General features: G+C 33.0%; 1 protein-coding gene across 3 annotated transcripts in view; it reads left to right on the top strand.

The window, feature by feature from the left end:
• LOC131678827 (homeobox protein homothorax-like) overlaps window positions 1-14,290 on the top strand; it is an 885,299-nt gene that overhangs the window by 314,106 nt on the left and 556,903 nt on the right. For all 3 annotated transcript variants that reach the window (XM_058960309.1, XM_058959597.1, XM_058960872.1), the window contains one exon: window positions 6,863-7,011. In XM_058960309.1, the coding sequence (XP_058816292.1) occupies window positions 6,863-7,011 (149 nt within the window). The remainder of the gene's footprint in view (window positions 1-6,862; window positions 7,012-14,290) is intronic.

Below are 14,290 nucleotides of genomic sequence, written 5' to 3'. Positions count from 1 at the left end.
AATTATAATCACATGAAGATAACATTGAACTCATGCTTATTAAGCTAATTAAATATTATTCTTTTGCCTTTCTTATATAGAAAGGTTATGCAATTGCTCCAAAAACCGACTTTCTAACCGAGGTCCGGAGGGCCGAGTCTCATATAACATTCGACTCAGTTCGCCGAGATCGCAAAATATCTGTGTGTATGTATGTGTGTATGTATGTATGTGTGTATGTGTATGTGTGTATGTATGTGTGTATGTGCGGATTTGTTAACAAAATGTCCACATCGGTTACTCGGAGATGACTGAACCGATTTTTACAAACTAAGATTCAAATGAAAGGTATAATATTCCCATAGGTTGCTATTGAATTTCATTTTCAACCGACATCTTGTTCCGAATTACGAGTTGAAGAGTATGGTTACAAAACAAAATTTGTTGATTTTTCCAAATCAGTTTCTCGGAATTTTCTGAACCGATTTTGACAAACTTAATTTTAAATGAAAGGTCCATCAGCTGCTGTTGAATTTTGTGTGGATCCGAGTTCTGGTTCCTGAATTACAGGGTGATACGTACGATCACGCAGCAAATCCCGATTCTAACGAATTCTGCGATGAATGTAAAAAGGTGATTTTTTTTCCAAAATGTAAACACAACTGTTGAATTTGTAGATCTAGGTCCCCAACAGTTATTCAAAGTCTCTTTGGCCACACTGGCCACCATCGACGGATCCGGAAGCATCCAAAGTCAGAATAACGGTTATATTGGTTTCTCGAAAATGGCTAGATTTGCTCAACTTAGTCTCAAATGAAAGGTGTTGCGTCCCCAGAAACTGATATTAAATTCCATCTCCATCCGACTTCCAGCACCGGAGTTACGGGTTGTGGAGGTCGATCACATAGAAAACTCCGATTCAAACCGATACCGCGATGAATGCAAAAAGGTGCTCTTATATATACTTACCAAGTGTAATAAGAATGAAAGACATTTCCATAAAGTTATATTGTACGAACCAGCTATTAAATCATAGTTTGGAGAAATGAGAAAGGCACAATTGCACCTCTAGGTGGATTAAAACAGGTTTTTTTTATGAAATGTCTGCAGAAGAATAATTAAAATGTCTGTAAATGTCTCTAGATGGTTGTGTAAATCCTAGTTACACTAGAATATTAATTTAAAAATAGATTGAAATTAGAATACTATTAATGAAGGAATCACCCGTAGTCGAATACAGTTATTCTAGTACAATTTTTCTAAATACTATTACTCTTTTAAAAGTCTGTAGATTTCTGGCTGCGTCTGTAGGAGGCTATCAAAAGTCTGTAGAATTCCAACATGTCTGTAAATCCCGTCATACATGCAGAAGTTATACAATTAAACTGTGGTTATAACAGCATATACATAGATGATATGTAAAAAGTTATCCCAGTTTACCCCGAGTATCAAATCAACGGCAGAAACATATTATATCATATTATATTAGAAAATTTTTATTTTTCAGATTGCAATATATTTTTATTGTTATTATTTATTATTTTTATGCAAAATGGTTCATAATTACAAACGAAAGACACAAAAACATGATGATTATAGTATTCGTCGAGCAATTGCTCCGATGCAAATGGGAATATCATTACGTGCTACTGCTCGTGATTTTAGCATTCCAAGATTGACATTGAACTCCATTTTCTTCATGTTACAATTTAATAACACAACATTCATTGATTTATCATTGAAAAACCATAAAATTTGGATAATAGCTGCACTAAATCAACCAAAAACATAGGGGGTCGGGTTTACCCCACCATTTTTGAAAACAGCAAAAATGAACATTTTTGTAAGACGCTTGTATCACAAGATATCCCTAAGATCCAAATAAAATGTATATATATATATATATATATATATATATATATATATATATATATATATATATATATATATATATATATATATATATATATATATATATATATATATATATATATATATATATATATATATATATATATATATATATATATATATAGAAAGTTGCCCAGGAGTCTAACCTTTAATTTGGTTTATGAAACGACTTGTTCCAATGTGAAATGAGCATTTTACAGCCAAAACCATTTACTAGGTCGGATTTGCCCCACCTTACCCTAATTATGTTCCCTAACTACCGTCAAAAATTCATGTTGGGGACTTTTGAGCAAAAAAAAAGTTATTTGAAAAAAACTTTTCCTTGTCCAAACTGATTTTTTTCTTCAGTGTATTTTTATCGAAAACTAAACCAATGAAAGTCATGATCATCTCAGAATCCATTTTCCCAGCTGCTAGTTTCCTGATACATGCAAAAAGTATCAGTAACGAATTTGGTATATATTCATAACAAACTTGAATGAAGACTGGAAAACTCGAAGATTGGAAGACTGGAAGATTGGAAGACTAAAAGACTGGAAGACTGGAAGACAAGAATATTGGAAGACTTGAAGACTGCAGTTCATTTATTCCTTGCAAAACTGATAAATTTTATGAAACAATTGACACATTCTTTCGTGACGTTACAACGATTCTTCATTCCATAAATATGTTATAACTTTATCAAATGAACGCCTACATCGAAACTTATCACAGATTTGGAAAGCAGCAAAATTTCACTTAAGATTTAATAAACATAAACTGAATATACTGGAAGAGGATTGTTTTATGATCGATAATGTAACGTGACGTTACAACGCGTCACAAATTAGAACTTTCAACGTATTTATAAAAAAAGTCAAAATATCTGCTCTATAAGATTTTTTATCAAGAACAAATCTTCTATGATGTATTTCTAAATAGCATACGAATAACTAAGTGTCATTAAATATATTTTTTATTGTTTTGTTTCCTATAGAGCATCTTTTAACTTTCGTGGCGTTACAACGCTCCTTTCTCAGAAAAGCGATATCTCATTGCGCTGTAACGTCACGAAAATCTTCAACTTTTCTAAAACTCTATAAGTTACGCTGGTGCTATTGTTTTGAGTAAAATTTTAAATATTTATCACATTTAGCCATGATGATTTAATGATAATTAACTCGAATAACAATACGGGGTTGTTGATCAATCACGTTACACTTTATTTTTTGTTTGTAGCAGAAATAATTGATCATACTAAGAAAAATTTTATTTCATATCTTGTTGTGGATAGATCTGAGCCATTAGACACATTTATTTATTTGACACGGCTCAATATGGTAGTTAAACGGAGCCAAAATGGCAACTTTTATCACATATTTCACAAACAAAAATAAATTGGTAGTACTGCTTACTTTAATTTGGTAAGGAATCAGGTTCCCGATCAGATTTTATAGCATGATATTTGTATTGTTGGGCTTAAGCAAGTGGATTTAAATGACAAAGCGAGCACAATTTAAGCGCCAGACAATCGACAATGCTAAGTATTCTGAAATATTGTATATATTATAGTTACAAAGATTCAGAGAAAAAGAACACGTCACATCGCCGTGATGTTACTAAAGTATGTGTTACATCCTATCGTCAATTCGACGGAAGTTTAAATGTCTGCAAACACCAATAAACACTCCCTCATTTATCTTTTTTGAGCTCATTTGAGATGAGCCAAAGCCTTTTTATCCGACTATAAGCAATTGAGACGATTTAGTGCGGTCACCCAGATAGGTCTCTGTAGACCCAATTATGTTTTTGCAACCTCCCGTAAATTCGGAGAGATTCCCGTCTATATTGGATTTAATACGTCAGGCATTTCGATTATGTAGCTTCGACGATGTATTTCGGCTTGAAACGGAAGAATTGGTTAGTTACTAACTGACGACACATGCGACTACAACAGAGGTTGCAGAAAACCTTATAAAGGGCGTCTCGTCGATGATGGCGAAGTGTGGAATGGTTGATTTCTGTGAGGAAAGATATATTCAGGGAACGCATTATTATTCATGGCTAAATACTAACTCGAGAACAAAGTTCAAAAATTCCATCGCATGTCCTGGACTACGTTGCTGTTAGCGTAATTGCATCGGAACGTGCCATATGAACGGCGCCGAGGAGAGTACAGCGTAGGTGGACTTTTAAATGAAATATAATGTAACGTTGCTCAATCGTTTATTAAAATACCTTCTCTAGTGCATTCAAGTGTTGTAGATCAAATCTTACATAAAATTTCGTTTATTTTCTGAATCTATAATTAGGTTTGATGAAGGAGTTCATTTGAAAAAGTTATAAGAGATTTATAGCATGAAGGTTGGTCAAATCGTTGTAACGTCAAGAAAGAATGTGTCGATGGTATATAACCCCTTAAGCACTTTAGGATATATATTTTGAATTTATGAATATAACGCTAGTATAATTTCCTGTTTACGAAACAACTTGAAATCGTTTAAATAAACCATACGTAGGAAAATTTGACACTATATCTGATAAATCATTCAAGCGTCCGATAAAAGTTGAAATGCGTGACGTTACAACGCAAAGTGTACCCTGTTCTAACTTTAGTTCCGCATATACAATAAAAGAAATTGTAGGCTTTTTAGAAAAGTATATTTGAATACAAAGAGAATCTGGAATATAAATTTGAACAAAATTTTAGTTTTTTAATAAAATTTAAAAATGGGCATTTTTCGTGACGTTACAACGCAGAAACAATCAAAACTTCTAATACTTCAAAAAGTATTAGTGGTCAAATCAAGAAAAAAAAATTTTTCTAGTTTTACTGTTCTACACTCAATAACGAACAAATTCCTTCAAACAGATAAAAATTGCAATAATAGTTTCATGAAATAGAACTTTTCTTAGACGTCAATAATTCAGATGCCATTTTCCGTGAAATTCAACTTACTTTTCTATATATTTTTCAACTATTTGTCGAAATGCTAATAGTTGGATTACATAACTTTTCAATGGTTTAAACACTACAGAATCGAGGAAAAAATATTGTGATACCAAAATAAGACAAAACAAAAACGTCCTTCTGGTGAACAAGCCCGCGGAATGTGTCAATTGACAAACTTTTCTAAAATTTATTTTATGTCTGATGGAGCAGCAGCACAATACAAAAATAACAAAAATTTTGCAAGCTTGCGTAGATTCCAGTCAAAGTATGAGTTAAGGTTGGAGAGAGAATGGGCCAAAATCGAAAACGAAAAAAGCAGTTTTTCCCACACAGAGTGTTAGAAAAATCAATCAGCTTATGTAAAATGTTGTTACTGTACTCCTGATTGATTTTTATGATAATCCAACACTTGGTGTGGAAAAAACTGCTTTTTTCGCTTTTGATTTTTGCCGAATCTCCCTCCAACCTTAAGAGCAGAATGGCATTTTGTTGCAGCATCCCATGGAAAAGGACCCTGTGATGCTACTGGTGGCACTCTCAAGCGAATGGCAAAAAAACTAGTCTTGCTCGCGACTATGGAAATACCATAACAAGTCCCCAAGAGTTGGACAGTTGAAAAAACTGATCAAATATCCCAAAATTAATTTTCTGTTACATATTCACTGAACAGCACAACAAAATGTCAGAAGAACTCTAAGAGCTGTATAATAACGTTAAAATAATATCTGTAACTCAAAAATTCCACAGTTTTGTGCCTATTCTCGGGGGCAAAGTAGAGACGAAAAGGTATTCTAATTCAGAAGAAATAATACAAAATAGCATACATGAAGATAGTTTTAAGACAAATGTAAAATATAAAAATAAATAAATAATTATGTAAAATTCAATACATAATGTTGTGGTGGTTATTTCTTTCTCTAATTCTTCCTCAGCACTAAACAAGAAATTAAAAAAAGTAATAATGGAACATTTGTTTAACGACATAAACTCTTTTAAATGGGATTCTTGATTAAGGGGTTACATACCTTTTAGTGATAAAAATGTCAAGAAAGTTTGACTTTAGGTAAAGAAATAAAGGAATGAAAAAAAATTGATTGAGTAGTTTTTCGGCAATTGTGATCACGGAAAACCCAGTTTTAGTAAAACGACATTTCGAGAAAATCGAGTTTAAAATTTCAATTTACCACTGCTCTTGGTAGACGAAGCGCGCTTGGAAGCGCTGTAACTTTCGATCTATTTCTTGGATCTTTATAAAAATTTGGGAAACCATTCGCAAGGAGTTGTACTTTCAGATAAAGTAATAAAAAAAAATCGATTTCATGAAAAATGATAATGTAGTTAACCCCTTAATAATAATATGCTTGGTTGCTACATTAGACAATATCTTCTCACAAACTGAGTTTTATTGGATTCTGAGATGATTATGACTTTCATTGGTTTAGTTTTCGATAAAAATACACTGAAAAAAAAAATCAGTTTGAACAAGGAAAAGTTTTTTTCAAATAACTTTTTTTCATCAAAAGTGCCCAACATGAATTTTTGACGGTAGGTAGGGAATCTTGAAACAAAATTTCATCCAAATCAAAAATGGGGTTTTTTGTAAATCGACTTTAAATTTTTAGAATCGATTTTTCCAGTGAAGGAGTCAATGAAGAATTTTTTCAATATTTTTATTCGAAAATTTTACTATTTTTGTGAAAACCACTCCTACAACATTTCTTTGTAGGATTTGTCATTTTTAGACTATAGCCATTTGAAAAAAATTGGGGGAAAAAGTTTGGCCCTTTTCAAAAGACAGTCTAGATCATTTTTGGAAAAACAAAATATGCAAAGTGGCTTTTTGTGACAAAGTCTTCATCTACAGAAAGTTCCATTAGAATCTGAGAGGGTGCTGCCAACTCTGAATACGATTTGGCGCCAAATTCGTCAATACATCTATATGCCACCAGTATGCGCAATGCGCATCCCTATCCACGACGCTTTATTCTTTATTAACGGAATCATTAACATATTTCGTTCTGCTTTTCATTCTTATAATAGGTGATGCCAGCAATACGAGTATCGGTAGTGGTGAAGGTACAGGAGAGGAGGACGACGATTCTAATGGCAAAAAAAACCAAAAAAAACGTGGTATATTTCCTAAGGTGGCAACAAATATTCTAAGAGCCTGGTTGTTTCAGCATCTAACGGTGAGTATTTGTGATTTCTTAAATATAATAAACTCACTGGAGATGTATGGTGAACTAACATGCGGTTTCACCGTTTCCATGCATATGGGGTGTAGGGAAGAGTGAGAATACATGAACCACTTTTTTGTGGATTGTTTTATGTATTAGATCTTTAGCGATAGAATATTCCATATGCATGAATATGAAAGAACAAACATTGCTCGACTATATGCAACACCATTTGTAAACAAAAGTAACGTGTTATCAAAATTATATGCATTTTTGTTAACGATGTCAAATGCCTGAAGTATCCCCACGGGTGGGGATACTTGTACCACTCCACGTGGATAGTTGAACCATTATCCAGACCATCATAAAACACGTAGAACCATTCAAAAAAAGTGTTCAATCATTCTGTCTTTTGCGCAAAAAAAAGAATTTCATTTGTTTGTTTTAGTATAAAATCCTTATAATAAATTATTTGTTTTTGGTTTTAATATTTTTGTGGTCTTTCCTTTCTCCCATCGTGTTTTTCGTTGATCAATTTCATTTATGGCGAGTCGATAGTGATGCTACTTCTTCCTCGTCCTTTCTTAATTTCTAGGCTTACGTGGTTGATCCTTTGGGAATCTGCGCAAGTTTCTGGTAATTAACCTGGCAGAAACCTATACTTTCTGCCTGGCGATGGAACATTATAGGTATATTCAGTGAGATCTTATACTGATTTGATTCGTAGCCGCGAAAAGGAGTTTCTACACTGCTCAATCCGAATCTTATTTCTAAACAATGAAAAAGATAAGCAGTAAATTCTGTCTCTTGATGTCCAAAATCAGCTTCTAATTACGTTTCTCGTCCTTTTTAAGTTTCTAACATATCGTATTAACCCTAGAACGTTGCACTTGCGTTTTCCACCCTAGAACGTTGCACGGGGTACAAATGTACCCCACGCGGTTGATCGCAATTTCACAGTAAAAATGCAAACAAAAGAAATGTATAATACATCATTTTCTTCGTTTTTTAATTGCGAAAACAGCTGTGTAAGAAAAAATACGGAATTTATTGAATCAAAGATACATAAATTGGTTTGAACAAAAAAAATTGAAAAAATCGTGGTTTTGACTTTTTTCACAAAAATTACTATAACTGCGAAAAAAATCAAATGATTCTAAAAGTTGAAAGAATGGTCTAGAAACGCTATAAAATGGAATTTCGAAATTTTTAAAAAATTGCAATTATTTAGGAGAGTGAAAAAGTTTAAAAATCCGGTTTTGGAAAATGCCACTAAATGGGGTGGAGGAAAATTAAAAAGATATTTCTGATCAGTTATACAATTGTTACACGCAACGTTACTGTTGCAGCGGATACTGCGCGCAAATTATACTTGCGAGTCATTATTTTGAAAAACTATTGTAAATAAAAAATAAAACAATAAAAATCAGCAAAAATGAAAACGATTTTTTTCTACTTCAAAATTAAAATAAATTAATTGAATTAAAAACGAATATATAATACTAATTGTTACTTACGTAGTAAAACAACCAGTATTTAAACTGGTAATGTCACGAATCACATTTCCACTGACAGCACGAAACCTGACGAAACACCAACAGCAACCGTACACTGGGGTACAAATGTACCCCACGCCAACTTTGACACCTGCTTCCACGAAGGCTATAAGCAAACTGACTATACCACCTTTACCTACTCTTACTAGGAACTCTAAATTGTATTATGGTTAGGGTCCCAGGTCAGTAAATGCCGAATTCTCGTCTTCACATGGCTCCAAAGATGGCGTGGGGTATATTTTACCCCAGTGCAACGTTCTAGGGTTAAAGTAGGGTACGAGATATTGTGTATTTTACATGCTCGACGTATTCTATGTCCCTTCTCAAGATTGTAAATTAGCGCAGACTTCATAGTTACACTCATAGTCCAGCCTGTTTGGGTTTAGCGTTTATAGTTGCACATTATTTTGACAACTCTTAACAAAAATTTACAAAAATACGAACCTAAAAGTAGTTCTTGTATCCACGCAAAAAGTGGTTCATGTATCCCCACATGCCATAAGCCAACTTGAATTAATATTAAGCTCCCGATCAGAAACACATAACAGAAATATTTCAAAAATTTATCTCGCGCTGTTACTTGTTATAAATTTCTGTTATTTTAACTACTAACGAGACCAAATTTATAACACAATATGTTACAAAAATTGTGTTCTGTTATAATCTTGTTATTTCATTCTGATCGGGCTAGCAGGAGATATTTACCTTTGCAAATTGCTTCACATAAATAACATATTGTATCGATTTTGTTGGCTATTTTCGGCAAATTTGAGACTAAGAGAAACGAAAGCAATGAAATTGAAAGACGGATAGGTATTCTAGAGCAAATCAGTTATAAACTTAGAACGGAAAACTAGAACTAGGCAGGCTCATATGGGCATGATCGAAAGGAAATGTGCAGAATTTTTTGCCTTCTGCAGAGTAGGAGTTGTGCGTTTCACCCAAGTCTACCGCATGGTCTATGGTAGAACATAACTCATCATCATGATATATATATATATATATGTATATATATATATATATATATATATATATATATATATATATATATATATATATATATATATATATATATATATATATATATATATATATATATATATATATATATATATATATATATATATATATATATATATATATATATATATATAATATGTATATAGAAATGCATTTTTTTAAAGTTGTATCTCTGAAACCTCTGGACTGAGCAGCTTAGTTTTTGATATATTGTGTTGTGTAGCAATAAATTATCTTTCAAATAAAAATATAAAAGTATGGAGTAGTTTTGGCCCCTCGTAGTAAAAATCAAGCAATTCTAATAAATGTGCATTTTTTCGTACAAAGTTCAATATTTTTTAAAGTTTGTCATTTTTTCTTGAAACTACACTTAAGGCAGAACCGGAGCGAAAAAAATCGGATGGCGACCTAAAACGGCAGCTCAGATCCATACCAACATACTTCATTCCCTAATTGAGACATTTGTGAATCCGATAGAGAGAAAATCACATATTGTTCCAAATTCAAGATTTGTTTTCGCGTAATTTTGTAATCCATAGTAGAAATCTCTGAGGACATTATTTCATACACGTTTGTTGCGAGAGTCAACTTTTGACATTAAAAATGTCTTACTCCACTATCTGGGGCTGGGTGTCATTCAAAATTTTGAAAATTTTCTATGTAACGAAACTATGTAAGGTTTGTACGGTTATAACTTCGCAATTGGTTGATGGATTTCAATAAGGTATACACCAAACGATTTAGAAACACCTGACTTGAATATAGTTGCTAATAAGTTTGATGTACTATATAAGTATTATATTGAAAATCGGTTGAATTGAAATTAAAAAAAACGTGTTTAATCCACCTAACAGTGTGATGAGACATTTCTTATAACTCTTATCACTCTCTTCGGATATTATATCGTTTGAGAGCATTTAGAACTTGATGCTTCGCGATGTTTTTGATAACACATACTACATGGGATAGTGGCAGGACTCAGAGAATCGCTCAAATCAGCATAGAACAACATCAGTGCTAGAAATCTCAAACACAATCAATGGGAAAGCGAAAAAATGGCCCATAAAATAATAATAATAAAATATCTATATTGTGGTGGGAAAACTGAATTTTCCTAAAGGGGTTATATATTGTACTGAAACAAAAAAAACGATTTTTTTTAATCGATTTGAAGTTTATATTTTACTCAAATTTCCATCGCGACTGAGATATAAGAAATCAACGCTTTTTCTTGAAAAGGGCGATACTAGCAGTGATACCATTCAAAGAAAATCAACAGTGAATATTTCCAGACTTGGTTTTATTTCCTATTTAAGAACTATTGTGTTTTTTGACATCCTAGCTTGCATGATTCAGTGATCGAAACCCAAAACTTCATATAGTATTTGAAATTATTAAATTAAAATTTGTTTTTGCTATTGAAATAGACAAAATGATAGTATCGCCCCTTTGGCGATTGTTTACTTTTTCGGTCCCATCTATCAGCATTGAAGTATCGCCCTTACGTTTTTTTACAATAACTACCGTTTTACACCACCGATTTCGTCCGGGTTTTTTCAATAGAGATCATTGTTACTATTTACAGCTGGTATCAGTCTGATAATCCTAAAAAATACGAAAATAACAGTTTCGCCTCTAAACTGCTAGCAAAAAAAGTATCGCCCTGTTTGTTTGCATGGAGCGTGGAGGGCGAAACTTTAAATAAACAAACAAAAATACAGTTTCGCCCGTTGTATTTTTTGCTGTAGTTTAAGAAAGCAATATCGTAGAATCAAAATTTTTAGGTTAATTTGTAGCGTTTCAAAGCCCTCATTCGCATGTAAGAAAAAAGCCCTATGTTTACATTTGTAAGTATCGCCCTTTTCACAAAAAAAGCGTTGAAATGAAATCGCAGCTCCTGATATCACGCTATCTCTGAAGTACATGCGTGCATAGTTTCAAATTTTACTTCTACATCGACTTTGTGACTTCCCAGTAGTATTCTTGATTTGAATTATTATCGCTAATCCTAATGCCAAAGAATAAATAAATACCTAACGAAAACGAACCGTTTGGGAAAATCATCATCATTATTGGAACTTTCATTTTCACGAAACTTTTCGATAACCTTCCGTCACTTGCGTTAATGCATTGGGTGCACAGTGCTCTAAAACTCTAGCGAAATCGTCTTAGGGCACCAGCGGGTCTGTAAAGAATACTAAAAATTAATTTCTATTCCATAATTTTCAGTTCAGCAATTCGAGAGTTCGTGCTCACCGCAAACCATGAAAAATAGACTACGTTGTGAAGCGATGATCACTATTTATTAAAAAATCACGGTTAAATAAAAAATAAAACTATAAAAAAATTTCAAATAGTTTATAATTTTCACAAACCTATTAGGAAAAATTGTGTAATAAGCTTTCGTAATATTGTGTAGGAAAAAAGCTGAAAATTTGAAAAGAAATCTGAGGATTATGATTGATTGCAGAACTCTGGAATTTTCTATTGGAATGTTTTCAGGCATGAATTTGATATTGATGCTATTTAATAATAGTCTTGATTTCACAGTTGTCTAATTTAGACAACTGTGAAATCAAGACCAATAGATCAGTTACATATCAGGACTCCATTCCGACAATTTATCAAAAGCCCTCATGATGTTTACAACAACAGGTTATCAATCTACGGATCAGATAATGTTATTGTAATATTGAATTAAATCAGTTTGCATCAATAAATTTTCAACTCCAATCCAATATTTTTTTTTGTGTGGTGGGGGGGGGGGTGCTGTATGGTGTTAAAACCTTCTCTTGGCTACGCCGTTGCTTGGAGTTATTTATTTCGCTTTTCATTTTCCAAAAGGTTTCAGATCAATCCGATGGTCATAAGTTAGAAAAATTGCAGTCAGATGGTTCGCACAAATGAACATTTTTGCACTGATAAGTTATCAAGTTCCTTCCAGACAACTTGGAAGTGTTCGGTGATTATTTCTAGCGGTTGTAGATAGAAAAAAGAAATACAAAATCCGATTTTTCGAAATAATGTTTGGCTTATTTTAATGGATTATTACTATATTGAACTATAAATAGGCGACGAAGAGTAATCCACAAACAACAAGCCATAACTTTTAAAGTATTCAAAATAGATATTTGAAGTCTTCAGTAAAGTTATTCGCAAAAGTAAGAGCTACAAATTTGCTGAAGGCATCATTTCGTTATAATCACTTCCAAGAAAATTTGTGAAAATATCTCACTCATAGGGGGATTAATCAGCAAAAGCACAATACCAAAAGAAAGAGCATATTACCTCTATTAAATTCTCCGAAGATACTGTTGACCTAAAATAAGCCGTTTTGGCGTTAATAATAGATTACATGTTTTTGGTCATATTTCTGGCAATGGGAAATGATAGAAATCTTTCGTTCGCATTTAATATTAATTAAATTATTAATTAATTAATATTGATAATAATCCGATTTCAACAATCTATAGCTTGTTCGAAAGGTATTCGTTTAAGCTGTCTAAAAACATATAAATTGTTAATCTATATTGTCAATTCCGGCAGATAATTAAAAAAAACTGCAAAAAACGCCATTTTTACGCATTCAAACATTCATATCTTGGAAACTAAACATCAGAATCAAAAACAAATTAATAGCGTTCATACTGTTTTTTAGTTCTTTCATTTAAAATTGGTTTGGATAAGATCGGTTCAGCCATTGCTGAGAAACACGAATGAGAATTTGTCCGTTACATACACACACACAGACACACACACACAGACATTGTCCCAAATCGTCGAGCTGAGTCGATTGGTATATAAGACTCGGCCCTCCGGGCCTCGGAAAAAATCTTGAAAGTTTGAGCGAATTCTATACATTTCTTTTATAAGAAATGTAAAAAATCACGAAAAAGGGGGAAATGTACATATACGAGGCGGCTATTCCGAGCAGTGCCGTCAATACAGAGCATTTAAGAGGTCAATCAAACAAGGAAAAGTTATAAATATATGTGCTGAATTTCCTTTTTGCCTTATCATTCGATACTTGATGGTCGACGAGTAGTGTATGGACGATTCTCATAAACAAACGGCCAATAATTGCCGCTGTACTGTACGGAACAAACAGAGCCGTCAATACAGAGCATTTAAGGGGTCAATCAAACAAAGAAAAATTATAAATATATGTGCTGAATTTACTTTTTGCCTTATCATTCGATACTTGATGGTCGACGAGTGGTGTATGGACGATTCTCATAAACAAACGGCCAATAATTGCCGCTGTACTGTACGGAACAAACAGATTGGCTTAGGCTTAGGAAATAATCATAACAATTGTGCAGCAGATTCCGTAGAGGATACGATTACGGTAATTTTGATAGAAATGATTTTGTAAAAGCATTAATTAGCCGTGCTTTGATTGGTGGTTTACTTGTTAGCGCCGCCTTTTTGACGATGAACTACATCTGAGATAGGCAAAACAAATTGTCTATAGGAAAATGTTTTCAGTTTGCATTTGATCATCGTTGAAATCAGTTCGCTTGTCGTCGACGACCCGCTTCGTTAGTTCCTGGAAGGAATACTCCCCGTTAGCAGCATCAAACAAAAGCGCTCTCAAAACTACCTCCATCACTAGACGTGTACAGAAGTCGCATTATTATTGGTAAGGAAACGTCGAAATAATATTCACAACAAACGGTCCTTATTAGGACCACAAAATCGTTCTCAGAAGAATT

The sequence above is a fragment of the Topomyia yanbarensis genome, chromosome 1 (genome assembly GCF_030247195.1).
Source record: "Topomyia yanbarensis strain Yona2022 chromosome 1, ASM3024719v1, whole genome shotgun sequence".
Lineage (NCBI taxonomy): Eukaryota > Metazoa > Arthropoda > Insecta > Diptera > Culicidae > Topomyia > Topomyia yanbarensis.
The sequence above is the reverse complement of the archived record's forward strand: the minus strand, read 5'-3'. Positions and strand labels throughout refer to the sequence as shown.